Source organism: Carcharodon carcharias, chromosome 12 (genome assembly GCF_017639515.1).
Source record: "Carcharodon carcharias isolate sCarCar2 chromosome 12, sCarCar2.pri, whole genome shotgun sequence".
NCBI lineage: Eukaryota > Metazoa > Chordata > Chondrichthyes > Lamniformes > Lamnidae > Carcharodon > Carcharodon carcharias.
Window position 1 is genome coordinate 140549287 of NC_054478.1, and position 16615 is coordinate 140565901.

At 52.0% G+C, this 16615-nt stretch overlaps 2 protein-coding genes across 3 annotated transcripts in view; both read left to right on the top strand.

The window, feature by feature from the left end:
• Positions 1-5866: 5866 nt before the first annotated feature.
• Positions 5867-16615, top strand: part of LOC121285278 (pituitary tumor-transforming gene 1 protein-interacting protein-like) — a 100211-nt gene continuing 89462 nt past the window's right edge. Inside the window, exons 1-2 of one of the 2 annotated variants that reach the window (XM_041201684.1) lie at positions 5867-5991; positions 14482-14609. In XM_041201684.1, coding sequence (XP_041057618.1) covers positions 14516-14609 — 94 coding nt within the window. In that variant the 5' untranslated portion in view covers positions 5867-5991; positions 14482-14515. Of the gene's footprint in view, positions 5992-14444; positions 14610-16615 lie in introns of both variants that reach the window. The other variant, XM_041201685.1, reaches the window with a different exon arrangement.
• Positions 15124-16615, top strand: part of LOC121285050 (collagen alpha-1(XVIII) chain-like) — a 29156-nt gene continuing 27664 nt past the window's right edge. The window contains exon 1 of the mRNA XM_041201172.1: positions 15124-15129. Coding sequence (XP_041057106.1) covers positions 15124-15129 — 6 coding nt within the window. The remainder of the gene's footprint in view (positions 15130-16615) is intronic.

Consider the following 16615-nt stretch of genomic DNA (forward strand, 5'->3'; position numbering starts at 1 on the left):
ATTACCCCTCCCTCCTTCCCTCCCCAATCCCCCTCCCTCCCTCCCCATTCCTCCTGCACACCCCTTTCTCTCCATTCCCCCCTGCCACCCCTCACCATTCCTCTCTCCTTCGCCATTTCCCCCTACCTCCCTCCCTTCCCATTCCCCCCTCCCTCCCCATTCCCCCTGCCCTTCCACCCCATTCCCGCTTCCCTCACTCCCCATTTCTAACTCCCTCCCTATTGCCCCCTCCCTCCGCCTCATTCCCCCCTCCCTCCCACCACATTCCCCTCTCCCTCCCTCCACATTTCCTCCCTCCCCCCCATTTCCCCCTCCCTCCTTCCGCATTTCCCCCCTACCTCCTTCCCCATTCCTCCCTCCCTCCCCATTGCCCCTCCCTCCTTCCCTCCCCAATCCCCCCTCCCTCCCTCCCCATTCCCCCCGCAAACCCCTTTCTCCCTATTCCCCTCTCCCCATTACCCCTCCCTCCCTTCCAATTCCACCTCCCTCCATCCCCATTCCCACCCCTTCCCTTCCCATTCCTCCCTCCTCCTCCCCTCCCTCCCATTCCCACCTTCCCTCCCTTCCTCCCCTTCCGCCCTCCCTCCCCATTTCCCCCTCCCTCCCTCCTCATTCCGCCCTCCTTTCATTCCCCCTCCCTCTATCCCCTCACTACCCCCTCCACCATGCTCCCCTCATTACCCTTTACCAATTACACCCACCCCTCATTGCCTCTCCCCTCATTCCCCCACTCTCATTCCCCCTCCCCTCATTTCCCCTCTCATTCGCCCCTCTCCTCATTCCCCTCCTCTCATTCCCCCGCCCCTCATTCCCCCTCCCTCCCTCCCCTCTTTCCCCCATCCTCCCTCCCCTCTTTCCCCCATCCTCCCTCATTTCCCCCTCCCATCCTCCCCTCATTTCCCCCTCCCCTCATTTCCCCCTCCCCTCATTCCCATCCTCCCCTCATTCCCCCCACCCCACCCTCTCCTCATTCCCTCCACCCTCCCCTCATTCTCCCCTCCCTCCCCATTACCCCCTTCCCACCCTCCACATTCGCTCCATGCCCCCTCCCTCCTACCCTCTCATTCCCCATCCCTTCATTCCCCTCCCTCCCTCCATCCCCTCATTTCCCCTCCACCATGTTCCCCTCATTACCCCCTCCCCATTACACCCTCCCACATTCCCCACCCTCCCCTCATTCCCCCTCTCCCCTCATTACCCCCTCAATCCCCCTCCCCTCATTCCCCCTCCCCTCATTCACCCCCTCTAATTCCCCTCACCCCTCTTTCCCCCCTCTGCTCATTCCCCCTCCCTCCCCTCATTCCTCCCACCCACCCCTCATTTCCCCCTCCCCTCCGCTCATTCCCATCCTCCCCTCATTGCCTCCTCCCCCACCCTCCCCACATTCCCCTCATATCCCCTCCCCCAATTCCCCCTGCCCCATTCCCCTCCCCTCATTCCCCCACCCTCCCCTTGTTCCCTCCACCCACCCCTTGTTCCCTCCACCCACCTTCCCCTCATTCCCCCACACTCTTCCGCCCTATTCCCCCCTTCCCTCCCTCCCCATTACCCTTTCCCTCCCTCCACATTCGCTCCATGCACCCTCCCTCCACCCTCTCCTCATTTCCCCCTCCTTCCATTCCCCCCTCCCCTCCCCTCCCCTCATTCCCCCCTCCACTACACTCCTCTCATTCCACCCTCCCCATTCCCATCCCTCCCCTCATTCCTCCTCCCCTCGTTCCCCACTCTCCCCTCATTCCCCACTCTCCCCTCATTCCCCCCCTCATTCCCCCCAATACCCCCTCCCCTCATTCCTCCTCCCATGAGGGGAGGGAGAATGAGGATAAGGGCGGAATGAGGGGGGGAATGAGTGGAGGGTGGGGAATGGGGGGAGGGTGTGATAGGAAGGTGGTAATGAGGGGAGTGTGGTGGTGGGGGCACTGTGGGGAGGAGGAATGAGGGGAGGGGGAAATGAGGAAAGTCTCGGAGGGAGGGGGCATGTAGCGAATGTGGAGGGAGGGAAGGGGGTAATGGGGAGGGAGGGGGGAATGAGGGATTGGTGCGGGAGGGGGTAATGAGGGGTGGGTAGACGGAATGAGGGGAGGGTGGGATATGGGGGAATGAGGAGGGGGAATTGAGGGAGGGGCAATAAGGGAAGTGGCATAATGAGGGGAGGATGGGGATGAGGGGAGGGGGAAATGAGGGGAGGGTGGGGGAATGAGGAAGGATGGGGGAATGAAGGGAGGGAGGGGGGAATAAGGGGAGGGGGGAATGAGGGGAGGGAGGGAGGGGGAATGAGGGGAGGGTGAGTAATGGTGGGAGCATGGTGGAGCGGGGAATGAGGGGATGGAGGGAAGGAATGAGGGGGAATGAGGGGGGAACAAGGGGAGGGGGGAATGAGAGGAGGGGTCAATAAGGTAAGGGGGGAATGAGGGGAGTGGGAAATGAGGGGAGGGTGGAGAATGAAGGGAGAGGGAATGAGGGGTGGGGGAAAGAGGGGAGGGGGAGACTGTGGGGAATGAGGGAAGGGAGAATGAGGGGAGGGTGGAATGAGGGGAGGGGGAATGAGGGTGAGGGGGAATGAGGGGAGTGAAACGGGGAATGAAGGGAGGGAGGGGAATGGGGGAGGGGTTAATGAGGGGCATGAGGTGGAGGGGGGAATGAGGGGAGGGAGTGAGGAGAGGGTGGGAGGGAGGGGGCATGGAGCAAATGTGGAGAGAGGGAAGGTGGAAATGAGGGGTGGGTGGGGGGAAGGGGGGAATGAGGGGTGGGTGGGGTGGGGGAGAATGAGGGGAGGTGGGAGTGAGGGGAGGGTGGGGAATGGGGAGAGGGTGTAATGGGGAAGGGGTAATGAGGGGATCGAGGTGGAGAGGGGAATGAGGGGAGGGGGTCATGAGGGGATGGAGTGAGGGGGGAATGAGGGGAGGGGATATTGAGGGAGGGAATGAGAGAAGGGGAATGAGGGTAGTGGGGAATAAGGGGAGGGAGAATGAGGGGACGAGGGAATGAGGGGAGAATGGGGAATGGGGGAGGGTGTATGGGGAGGGGGTAATGTGGGGACCGTGGTGGAGGGGGGAATAAGGGTAGGGTTAATGAGGGGATGGAGGAGAGAGCTCATGATCTAAAATTGTTGAACTCAATATTCAGTCCGGAAGGCTGTAAAGTGCCTAGTCGGAAGATGAGGTGCTGTTCCTCCAGTTTGCATTGAGCTTCACTGGAACAATGCAGCAGGCCAAGGATGGACATGTGGGCATAAGAGCAGGGTGGAGTGTTGAAATGGCAAGCGACAGGGAGGTCTGGGTAATGCTTGCGGACAGACTGAAGGTGTTCTGCAAAGCGATCACCCAGTCTGCGTTTGGTCTCTCCAATGTAGAGGAAATCGCATTGGGAGCAACGAACGCAGTGGACTAAGTTGAGGGAAGTGCAAGTGAAATGCTGCTACATTTGAAAGGAGTGTTTGGGCCCTTGGACGTTGAGGAGAGGGGAAGTAAAGGGACAGGTGTTGCACCTTCTGCGGTTGCATGGGAAGGTGCCGTGGGAGGGGGTTGAGGTGTAGGGGGTGACAGAGGAGTGGACCAGGGTGTCACGGAGGGAATGATCCCTACAGAACGCCGCCAGGGGAATGAAGGGAAGATGTGTTTGGTGGTGGCATCATGCTGGAGTTGGCGGAAATGGCGGAGGATGCTCCTTTGAATGCGGAGGCTGGTGGGGTGATAAGTGAGAACAAGAGGGACCCTATTATGTTTCTGGGAGGGAGAAGAAGGCATGAGGGCGGATGGCGGGAGATGGGCTGGACACGGTTGAGGGCCCTGTCAACCGCCATCTGTGGTAAACCTCGGTTAAGAAAGAAGGAGGACATGTCAGAGGAACTGTTTTTGAAAGTGGCATCATCAGAACAGATGCAACGGAGGTGAAGGAACTGAGAGAATGGAATGGAGTCCTTACAGGAAGCGGGGTGTGAGGAGCTGTAGTCAAGGTAGCTGTGGGAGTCGGTAGGCTTGTAATAAATATTGGTGGACAGTCTACCACTAGAAATTGAGACAGAGAGGTCAAGGAAGGGAAGGGAAGTGTCAGAGATGGACCATGTGAAAATGACGGAGGAGTGGAAATTGGAAGCAAAATTAATAAAATTTTTCCAGGTCCAGACGAGAGCATGAAGCAGCACCGAAATAATCATCGATGTACCGGAGAAAGAGTTGTGGAAGGGGGCCGGAGTAGGACTGGAACAAGGAATGTTCCACATACCCCATAAAGAGACAGGCATAGCTGGGGCCCATGCGGGTACCCATAGCCACACCTTTTATTTGAAGGAAGTGAGAGGAGTTGAAGGAGAAATTGTTCAGTGTGAGAACAAGTTCAGCCAGACGGAGGAGAGTAGTGGTGGATAGGGATTGTTCAGACCTCTGTTCGAGGAAGAAGCGGAGAGCCATCAGACCATCCCGGTGGGGGATGGAGGTGTAGAGGGAGTGGACGTCCATGGTGAAGAGGAGGCGGTTGGGGCCAGGGAACTGGAAATTGTTGATATGATATAGGGTGTTAGAGGAATCACGGATGTAGGTGGGAAGGGACTGGACAAGGGGAGAGAGAAGGGAGTCAAGATAGCAAGAAATGAGTTCCATGGGGCAGGAACAGGTCTGCCAGGACAGTCCTGTTTGTGGATTTTCGGTAGGAGGCAGAAGCCCTCAACCGTGTCCAGCCCCATCTCCTGCGCATCCGCCTGCACACTTTCTTCTCCCTCCCATAAACCTTGTGCTCACTTATCACCCCACCAGCCTCCGCATTCAAAGGATCATCCTCTGCCATTTCCACCAACTTCAGCATGATGCCATCACCAAACACATCTTCCCTTCACCCCCCGCCGGCATTCCGTAGGGATCGTTCCCTCTGGGACACCCTGGTCCACTCCTCCATCACCCCCTACACCTCAAACCCCTCCCACAGCACCTTCCCATGCAACCACAGAAGATGCAACACCTACCCCTTCACTTCCCCTCTCCTCACTGTCCAAGGGCCCAAACACTCATTTCAAGTGAAGCAGCATTTCACTTGCACTTCCCTCAACTTAGTCTACTGCATTCGTTGCTCCCAATGCGGTTTCCTCTACATTGGAGAGACCAAACGCAGACTGTGTGACCGCTTTGCAGTACACCTTCGGTCTTTCCACAAGCATGTCGCTTGCCATTTCAACACTCCACCCTGCTCTCATGCCCACATGTCCGTCCTTGGCCTGCTGCATTGTTCCAGTGAAGCTCAACGCAAACTGGAGGAACGGCACCTCATCTTCCGACTAGGCACTTGACAGCTTCCGGACTGAATATTGAGTTCAACAATTTTAGATCATGAACTCTCTCCTCCATCCCCACCCCCTTTCTGATTTTCCCCCTTCTTTTTGTTTTTTCCAATAATTTATATAGATTTTTCTTTTCCCACCTGTTTCCATTATTTTTAAATGTATTTCCATTCATTGTTTTATGTCCACCTTTTAGCCTATTTCGATTCCTTTACCCCACCCCCACTAGAGCTATCTGTACCTTGCTCGTCCTGCCTTCTACCCTTAATTATCACATTCCTTAGATAATATCACCACCTTCAACACCTCTTTGTCCTTTTGGTTATCTCCACCTATCACTGACCCTCTATCCAGCTCTTCTTGTCCCACCAGCTTATATTTCACCTCTTTTCTACTTTTACTTAGTTCTGTTGAAGAGTCATTCGGACTCGAAACGTTAACTCTGTTCCTCTCCGCAGCTGCTGCCAGACCTGCTGAGTTTTTCCAGGTATTTTTGTTTTTGGTGATGAGGCAATGCCGTGCGTCACCAGGCGGTGACATCATGAGCGACGGCGCCATGACGTCGATGGTCCTCCCAGGGTCACGCCCATAGGGCGGTGACGATCTGGGGGGATGGCGCAATGACGAGGGGATCCGAGAATGACGCAAAGACGTACGGGCACGCGCCCCTTCCGTTGTTGTTGAAGGATCGTCGGGGACAGAGAAGCCGAGAGCCAGAGAAGGTAGGAAACAGAATCAACCCTCATAAACCCGGGGGGGCGTGGGGAGAGAGAATAAACCCTCATTAACCCGGGGGGGGGGGAGAGAGAATAAACCCTCATTAACCCGGGGGGGGGGGGAGAGAGAATAAACCCTCATTAACCCGGGGGGGCGTGGGGAGAGAGAATAAACCCTCATAAACCCGGGGGGGGCGTGGGGAGAGAGAATAAATCCTCATTAACCCGGGGGGGAGAGAGAATAAACCCTCATTAACCCGGGGGGGGGGAGAGAGAATAAACCCTCATTAACCCGGGGGGGGGGGAGAGAGAATAAACCCTCATTAACCCGGGGGGGCGTGGGGAGAGAGAATAAACCCTCATAAACCCGGGGGGGGAGAGAGAATAAACCCTCATTAACCCGGGGGGGGCGTGGGGAGAGAGAATAAACCCTCATAAACCCGGGGGGGGAGAGAGAATAAACCCTCATTAACCCGGGGGGGGGGGAGAGAGAATAAACCCTCATAAACCCGGGGGGGGCGTGGGGAGAGAGAATAAACCCTCATAAACCCGGGGGGGGCGTGGGGAGAGAGAATAAACCCTCATAAACCCGGGGGGGCGTGGGGAGAGAGAATAAATCCTCATTAACCCGGGGGGAGAGAGAATAAATCCTCATTAACCCGGGGGGGAGAGAGAATAAATCCTCATTAACCCGGGGGGAGAGAGAATAAATCCTCATTAACCCGGGGGGGAGAGAGAATAAATCCTCATTAACCCTGGGGGGGAGAGAGAATAAACCCTCATTAACCCGGGGGGAGAGAGAATAAATCCTCATTAACCCGGGGGGGAGAGAGAATAAATCCTCATTAACCCGGGGGGAGAGAGAATAAATCCTCATTAACCCGGGGGGGAGAGAGAATAAATCCTCATTAACCCGGGGGGGAGAGAGAATAAATCCTCATTAACCCGGGGGGGAGAGAGAATAAATCCTCATTAACCCGGGGGGGGAGAGAGAATAAATCCTCATTAACCCGGGGGGGAGAGAGAATAAATCCTCATTAACCCGGGGGGGAGAGAGAATAAATCCTCATTAACCCGGGGGGGAGAGAGAATAAATCCTCATTAACCCGGGGGGGAGAGAGAATAAATCCTCATTAACCCGGGGGGGAGAGAGAATAAATCCTCATTAACCCGGGGGGGAGAGAGAATAAATCCTCATTAACCCGGGGGGGAGAGAGAATAAATCCTCATTAACCCGGGGGGGAGAGAGAATAAATCCTCATTAACCCCGGGGGGGGGGAGAGAGAATAAATCCTCATTAACCCGGGGGGGGGGGGGAGAGAATAAATCCTCATTAACCCGGGGGGGAGAGAGAATAAATCCTCATTAACCCGGGGGGGAGAGAGAATAAATCCTCATTAACCCGGGGGGGAGAGAGAATAAATCCTCATTAACCCGGGGGGGGGGGGGGAGAGAGAAGAAACCCTCATTAACCCGGGGGGGGGGGAGAGAGAATAAACCCTCATTAACCCGGGGGGGCGTGGGGAGAGAGAATAAACCCTCATTAACCCGGGGGGGGGGGAGAGAGAATAAACCCTCATTAACCCGGGGGGGCGTGGGGAGAGAGAATAAACCCTCATTAACCCGGGGGGGCGTGGGGAGAGAGAATAAATCCTCATTAACCCGGGGGGGGGAGAGAGAATAAATCCTCATTAACCCGGGGGGGAGAGAGAATAAATCCTCATTAACCCGGGGGGAGAGAGAATAAATCCTCATTAACCCGGGGGGGGAGAGAGAATAAATCCTCATTAACCCGGGGGGGGAGAGAGAATAAATCCTCATTAACCCGGGGGGGGGAGAGAGAATAAATCCTCATTAACCCGGGGGGGAGAGAGAATAAATCCTCATTAACCCGGGGGGGAGAGAGAATAAATCCTCATTAACCCGGGGGGAGAGAGAATAAATCCTCATTAACCCGGGGGGGGAGAGAGAATAAATCCTCATTAACCCGGGGGGGGAGAGAGAATAAATCCTCATTAACCCGGGGGGGAGAGAGAATAAATCCTCATTAACCCGGGGGGGAGAGAGAATAAATCCTCATTAACCCGGGGGGAGAGAGAATAAATCCTCATTAACCCGGGGGGGGGAGAGAGAATAAATCCTCATTAACCCGGGGGGGAGAGAGAATAAATCCTCATTAACCCGGGGGGAGAGAGAATAAATCCTCATTAACCCGGGGGGGGAGAGAGAATAAATCCTCATTAACCCGGGGGGGAGAGAGAATAAATCCTCATTAACCCGGGGGGGAGAGAGAATAAATCCTCATTAACCCCGGGGGGGGGAGAGAGAATAAATCCTCATTAACCCGGGGGGGGGGAGAGAGAATAAATCCTCATTAACCCGGGGGGGAGAGAGAATAAATCCTCATTAACCCGGGGGGGAGAGAGAATAAATCCTCATTAACCCGGGGGGGGGGGGGGGGAGAGAGAATAAATCCTCATTAACCCGGGGGGAGAGAGAATAAATCCTCATTAACCCGGGGGGGTGGGGGGAGAGAGAATAAATCCTCATTAACCCGGGGGGGGGGGGGGAGAGAGAATAAATCCTCATTAACCCGGGGGGGAGAGAGAATAAATCCTCATTAACCCGGGGGGGGAGAGAGAATAAATCCTCATTAACCCGGGGGGGAGAGAGAATAAACCCTCATTAACCCGGGGGGGGAGAGAGAATAAACCCTCATTAACCCGGGGGGGGGGGAGAGAGAATAAATCCTCATTAACCCGGGGGGGGAGAGAGAATAAATCCTCATTAACCCGGGGGGGAGAGAGAATAAATCCTCATTAACCCCGGGGGGGGGGGGGGGGTGGAGAGAGAAAAAATCCACATTAACCCGGGGGGGGGTGGGGGGAGAGAGAATAAACCCTCATTAACCCGGCGGGGGGGGAGAGAGAATCAACCCTCATAAACCCAGTGGGGGGGGAGAGAGAATCAACCCTCATAAACCTTCGGTTGGGGGGAGACGGAATAGACCCTTATAAACCTGGGGGGAGACAGAAAAACCCTCATAAACCTGGGGAGAGGCAGAATAAACCCAGGGGGAGGCAGAATAAACCCGGGGGAGACAGAATAAACCCTCATAGACCCGGGGGGAGAAGACAGAATAATCCCTCATAAACCCGGGGAGGAGAAATGAGAATAAACCCTCATAAACCCGGGGTGGGGGAGGGTGGAGAATAAACCCTCATTAACCCGGGAGGGGAGAGAGAGTAAATCCTCATAAACCCAGGGGTAGAGAGATAAACCCTGGGAGAGAGAGAGAGAATAAACCTGGGGATAAAGAGAGAGAGAGAATAAACCTGGGGTGGGGGGGGGGTGGGGAAAGAGAGAGAATAAACCTGGGGAGAGAGAGAATTAACCTGGGGAGAGAGAGAGAGAGAGAGAGAGAGAGAATAAACCTGGGGGGAGAGAGAGAGAGAATAAACCTGGGGGGAGAGAGAGAGAGAATAAACCTGGGGGGAGAGAGAGAGAATAAACCTGGGGGGGGAGAGAGAGAGAATAAACCTGGGGGGAGAGAGAGAGAGAATAAACCTGGGGGGAGAGAGAGAGAGAATAAACCTGGGGATAAAGAGAGAGAGAGAATAAACCTGGGGTGGGGGGGGGGTGGGGAAAGAGAGAGAATAAACCTGGGGAGAGAGAGAATTAACCTGGGGAGAGAGAGAGAGAGAGAGAATAAACCTGGGGGGAGAGAGAGAGAGAATAAACCTGGGGGGAGAGAGAGAGAATAAACCTGGGGGGAGAGAGAGAGAGAATAAACCTGGGGGGAGAGAGAGAGAGAATAAACCTGGGGGGAGAGAGAGAGAGAATAAACCTGGGGGGAGAGAGAGAGAGAATAAACCTGGGGGGAGAGAGAGAGAGAATAAACCTGGGGGGAGAGAGAGAGAGAATAAACCTGGGGGGAGAGAGAGAGAGAATAAACCTGGGGAGAGAGAGAGAGAGAGAATAAACCTGGAGAGAGAGAGAGAGAGAGAGAGAGAGAATAAACCTGGGGGGAGAGAGAGAGAGAGAATAAACCTGGGGAGAGAGAGAGAGAGAGAGAATAAACCTGGGGAGAGAGAGAGAGAGAGAGAGAATAAACCTGGGGGGAGAGAGAGAGAGAGAGAGAATAAACCTGGGGAGAGAGAGAGAGAGAATAAACCTGGGGAGAGAGAGAGAGAGAATAAACCTGGGGAGAGAGAGAGAGAATAAACCTGGGGAGAGAGAGAGAGAGAGAATAAACCTGGGGAGAGAGAGAGAGAGAGAGAATAAACCTGGGGAGAGAGAGAGAGAGAATAAACCTGGGGAGAGAGAGAGAGAGAGAATAAACCTGGGGAGAGAGAGAGAGAGAGAATAAACCTGGGGAGAGAGAGAGAGAGAGAATAAACCTGGGGAGAGAGAGAGAGAATAAACCTGGGGGGAGAGAGAGAGAGAGAGAATAAACCTGGGGAGAGAGAGAGAGAGAGAGAATAAACCTGGGGAGAGAGAGAGAGAGAGAATAAACCTGGGGAGAGAGAGAGAGAGAGAATAAACCTGGGGAGAGAGAGAGAGAATAAACCTGGGGAGAGAGAGAGAGAATAAACCTGGGGAGAGAGAGAGAGAATAAACCTGGGGAGAGAGAGAGAGAGAGAATAAACCTGGGGAGAGAGAGAGAGAGAGAATAAACCTGGGGAGAGAGAGAGAGAGAGAGAGAATAAACCTGGGGAGAGAGAGAGAGAGAGAGAATAAACCTGGGGAGAGAGAGAGAGAGAGAGAATAAACCTGGGGAGAGAGAGAGAGAGAGAATAAACCTGGGGAGAGAGAGAGAATAAACCTGGGGAGAGAGAGAGAGAATAAACCTGGGGAGAGAGAGAGAGAATAAACCTGGGGAGAGAGAGAGAGAGAATAAACCTGGGGAGAGAGAGAGAGAGAATAAACCTGGGGGGGGAGAGAGAGAGAGAGAATAAACCTGGGGGGAGAGAGAGAGAGAGAGAATAAACCTGGGGGGAGAGAGAGAGAGAGAATAAACCTGGGGGGAGAGAGAGAGAGAGAGAGAGAGAATAAACCTGGGGGGAGAGAGAGAGAGAGAGAGAATAAACCTGGGGAGAGAGAGAGAGAGAGAGAGAATAAACCTGGGGAGAGAGAGAAAGAATAAACCTGGGGAGAGAGAGAGAGAGAGAATAAACCTGGGGAGAGAGAGAGAGAGAATAAACCTGGGGAGAGAGAGAGAGAATAAACCTGGGGAGAGAGAGAGAGAGAGAATAAACCTGGGGAGAGAGAGAGAGAATAAACCTGGGGAGAGAGAGAGAGAATAAACCTGGGGAGAGAGAGAGAGAATAAACCTGGGGAGAGAGAGAAACCCGTGGGGTTTTGTGGGAAGAGAGAGAGAGACTAACCTTGGGTTGGGGGGAAAGAGTGAATAAACCTAGAATAGAGGGGGAAATTAACCCCCTTTGGGAGGAGGGAATAAACCATCCTGGGGAGAGGGGGAATTAGGGTAAGAGTGACCGGGGTGGGGAGGGAGAGGCCTAGAGCTGATGTGATTGAAGGGGGGTTAAGGTGGAGAGTTGTGAATTTGAAGGAGAGTAACTGGTTGGGAAATGAAGAGTGAAACGGGAGTAACTCGCATTAGAGTAACTTAAAGCAGAGTATCCTGAAGATGATTTAACGGCACAGCGTAAGATAAAGGGACACACTTTTGTGTATTAATGAGCTAACGTTTGTGCATATTGCCAGCGCTTGAAAAGTTCTCCACCAGTTTAAATGGTAATTAAAGTCTTAGCCGCAACAACTGTGTGTTTCAAAGACTGAGTCAAGATTCAAAGTTCAGACATGAAGTGGGGGACCAAGGCAGAAAATAGCCCTTCCCTCTACAAACAGGGAGTGTTATGTGTTTGCATCTGATGCATAAATTCTGATTGAAGGGAGCAATCTGTTGTGATTTGATTTTACACTGGAGTCTAGCTGCAAAGTGAACTTTTATTAACCCGAGCTTCCTGTAGACTTTTCCTGACTCTCTAGGGAAAAATGTAAGAATAGTCTAAGGGCAGAGGAAGGATGAAGTTGCTAACTACAGTATGTTTTCAGTGATGCTTGATTGAACAGCGAATAATACCAGGTGGAGGAATAAGAGTCCTGTTGGGTGCTGAGCCTAGTATTTCGAGATGGACTGATCGAGAGAGATTTCTGACACAGGAGCATAATGCTGTATAATCGGGTTCCCTGCTGATTGATTGTGTAACAGCTCTTCACAGCTAGAAACTGCAATGGGTAACAGTTTTTTGTCCCCCAATCATCGACTGAAGATGGTGATTGGTGTAAGGTTGCCTTCACACTCACATTGCTGTGGTGTCGCAATCATGCAGCCATTTGTAATGTGTCACCTTGTGGCTCAGTGGGTGGCACTCTCACTTCTGAGTCTGCAAGTTGTGAGGTTGAGCCCCACCCCAGTGACTGGCTGCAAAATCTAGGTCAGTAACTCGCAGATGGAAATAAAAGCAAAGAACTGCGGATGCTGGAAATCTAAAACAAAAACAGAAACAGAAATACCTGGAAAAACTCAGGTCTGGCAGCATCGGCGTAGAAGAGCACAGTTGACGTTTTAAGTCCTCATGACCCTTCAACAGAACTAAGGAAAAATAGGAAAGGGGTGAAATATAAGCTGGTTTAAGGGGGGGTGGGGGGATGGTGGTTGTTGGGACAAGCAGCCAGTAATAGGTGGAGATAATCAAAAGATGTCACAGACTAAAGGACAAAGAGGTGTTGAAGGTGGTGATATTATCTAAAGAAATGTGCTAATTAAGAGTAGAAAGCAGGACAGACAAGGTACAGATAGCTCTAGTGGAGGTGGGGTGAAGGAATACTAAAAGGTATTTAGTAGATTTAGTACATACTTAATTGAAGGGTCTTCTCTGCCGATGCTGCCAGACCTGCTGAGTTTTTCCAGGTATTTCTGTTTCTGTTTTTGACTCGCAGATGGAATGCTGCACTGTTGGTGGTGCTGTCTTTGGGATGAAACATCACTCTGAGGCCCTGCCTTGCCCTTTCGGATCGATGTAAAAGACCCCATGCAGCTACTTTGAAGGGGAGCAGGGGAGTTCTCCCCAGTCTCCTTGCCAATGTTTATCCCTCAACCGTTACCTAAAACAGGTTATCTGGTCGTTAACTCATTGCTGTTTGTGGGAGCTTGCTGTGCACAAAATGGGGCCTCTTGATCTTTGGGGTTCAGTATCACACTAGGAGATTTATTTTTCTATTGAATCATCAGAACCGGGCATTTAAATTGAAAGTATTATTCAAATTGTTTCCCCTAGTGGAGAGGTCACTTAACAAGGGGCATAGATTTAAGGTCATTGGTAGGATTAGAGGGGACATGAGGAAAATCCTTTTCACTCAGAGGGTGGTGGGTGTTTGGAATTCTCTGCCCGGATAGGTGTCTGAGGCAGAAACCCTCAACTCATTTAAAAGGCACCTGGATCTGCACCTGTAACCTGCAAGGCTGCGGATCGGGTGCTGGAAAGTGGGATTAGAATGGGCGGCTAGTTTTTTCAGCCAGTGCTGATACAATGGGTTGAATGGCCTCTTTCTGTGCCGTAACTTTTCTCTGGTTCTATCTCATTTTTAAACAAAACTTTCATTTCAATGTTTCTACCAAAGTGTCAATATATGCTGCTATTTTGGAGCAATTACAATAAATTGGATTAATTTTAAATGCAGGCAAATTGTGTAGTTCCTTTAAAAAAATACACGATCCATGTCCATTTAGATCGAAGCACTTGGGAAGTCACAATAACCTAATACTTTATGAAAAACCTAATCGCATCCTCTAGAGATCGCAAGTGCTTCATAGTCAATAAGTTACTTTTGAAGGTGCGGTCACTATGTTTGGTGAAATATAGCAGACACAACCAGATTCCGCTCACACAAAGTGGCCAGTTCTTTTATTGAGGGACAAGGGGAGAACTTGCTGCTCTCCATGTAACACCATTGCATTCTTTACATGCATTTAAACAACACAGTTTGTATTTGCATGGTGAATTTTAAAATAAAATATCCCAAGGCACTTCACAGGAGGCAAAGCTGAACACCAAGCCACATTAAAGAGATATAGGACAGGTGACCAAAGCTTGGTCACAAGAGGTAGGTTTCAAGGAGCATCTAAAGGAGGGAAGAGAAACAGGGGAGGGAATTCCTGAGCTTGGACCCCAGGCAACTGAAGGCACGCTGCCAGTTTAAGGAAAACTGGGATGTGCAAGAGGCCAGAATTGGAGATGGGGACCTCAGTTTACTGTGTCTTCTGAGCACTCACCTAACATTGCTCTGAAATGTCTACCTAAATGACATGCTGAAGTGAGGCTTGAGCCTTTTGATTCAGAGGTGAGAATGCACTACCAACTAAGCGAGTGGATAAGCTGGCAAATGTTTAACTTAGTAGATGTGGCTTTCTGATCATATCCTTTTATGTATAGGATTCTTGGTGATCCTCATTGGTTTTTGAAATTTCAGTTGCACAGTTGAATACTCGCGGCTGAAGAACAGGATGAAACCCACGATTTGGCTGCCGGGAATTATTGGAATTCTTTTTGGATTGAACCTTGGAGCCTTGGGCCAGGTTACATCCGCCCCAAGTTCTGGTAAGAAATGTTAGCTTTGTTACCCAAAAGGCCTGGTTTCATTGGCTGACGCGCACACAGCTTTTTGAGGATATATCCCTGTTTATAAACTGGGGTTTGATCGTATTTGCTACGTGGCCTCTGAGTGACTTCTAGTTCCTTCCTTTAACCCCAGTTCCAAGTTATCCCACGTGGTAATTTAGTGCCATTCATTTAATTCATGCTAATTCGAGCCCCTGCAGCACATCCTGAGGGAGTATCAGCCCAAATCGAGTTGATCTGTGTGACATCTTCAGCTGTAATGCAATGTTAGGGGACCGTGTTGCTGTTTCCTCTGCACGTTTTGTAAGGTGTGCTTGGTTGCTGGGCTATTATGGGTTAGCTTGGCCCTGTAGCAGCACTGTCCCCACCATAAGGGAGATTATGGATTCAATCAAACTGCACTCCAACACACAAAATCTCAGTGTATCCACGTGGGTGCTGGGAGGTGCTTTAACATGGCGCATAACGTTTGCATGTTCAGACGAAGCTGGCCATGAATGTAGGTTCATTGGAAAGGAAGCTGCTGCTGATTTTTGATGAACACCAACTCCAGGATTATATAGTGTATGTGCTTAGGAAGGGAATACTGTAAACTTACACTGAACTCGTGAATGAAGATAGAATATCTGCACAGTTCTCAAAGAATTTTATTTCTCAATGGGTTCACATTTTGGATGAACATAACTTGTGCACTTTAAGTATTTGTGAGGCAGTTGCTGGTATTTAGAAAATCTACTGTGTCATGCTGTCTGCTTGATAAATGTTACTGGGTGTCCTTATCTGAGTGCGACCTTTCTAAGTGGTCTATTTACCAGTCAATAACCTCCACTCTCACTGATCGTTCTAGAGTTAGCTATTGGTAAAAACATACAACACAGGGAGACTTGTGAAATATTCAGTCTATATGTGCAGTTAGTCTTGGTTACGTTATTTTTAAAGTGTCATCAACTATAATAATTGTATCTCCGAGATTGGCCTTAGGATTCAAAAAAGTTTTTGTGGGGGTGTGGTGATTTCAAAAATGCATTGACCACTGAGATTTCAATGACACCATTCTGCTTCAGGCCATCCATAGTTGTGATTTTCATAGTATTAGAGTGTTCAGTGTACCGAGTTTCTCAGTTGCTCTGTAAACCTAGTTGATTTAGAGAATATCATAGTTAAGTCTTAGTCCATTCCCACCTGCATTATATATCTTATTTCTTCAAGTGTATATTTCTTCCCTCACTGCATCTCTTGTTCTCTCTCTCTCTCTCTCTTGCCCTGTCTCTTTCTCTCTCTCTTGCTCTCTCTCTTGTGCAGTCCCTCTCACTCACCCTCGCTTTCTTGCTATCTCTCTCTGTCTTGCCCTGTCCTGTCTCTCTTTCTCTCACTCTCTCACTCTGTGTGTGTGTGTGTGTGTGTGTGTGTGTGTGTTTGTGTGTGTGTGTGTGTGTGTGTGTCTCCCTCACTCGGCCTCTCGCTCGCTCTGTGCCTCTCTCTCTCGCTCTGTGCCTCTCTCGCTCTGTGCCTCTCTCGCTCGCTCGCCCTGTGCCTCTCTCGCTCGCTCGCCCTGTGCCTCTCTCGCTCGCTCGCCCTGTGCCTCTCTCGCTCGCTCGCCCTGTGCCGCTCTCCCTCGCGCTCGCCCGATGCCGCTCTCCCTCGCGCTCGCCCGGTGCCGCTCTCCCTCGCGCTCGCCCCGGTGCGCTATCCCTCGCGCTCGCCGGTGCCGCTCTCCCTCGCGCTCGCCGGTGCGCTCTCTCGCGCTCGCCCGGTGCCGCTCTCCGTCGCGCTCGCCGGTGCCGCCTCTCCCTCGCGCTCGCCCGGTGCCGCTCTCCCTCGCGCTCGCCCGGTGCCGCTCTCCCTCGCGCTCGCCCGGTGCCGCTCTCCCTCGCGCTCGCCCGGTGCCGCTCTCCCTCGCGCTCGCCCGGTGCCGCTCTCCCTCGCGCTCGCCCGGTGCCGCTCTCCCTCGCGCGCGCCCGGTGCCGCTCTCCCTCGCGCGCGCC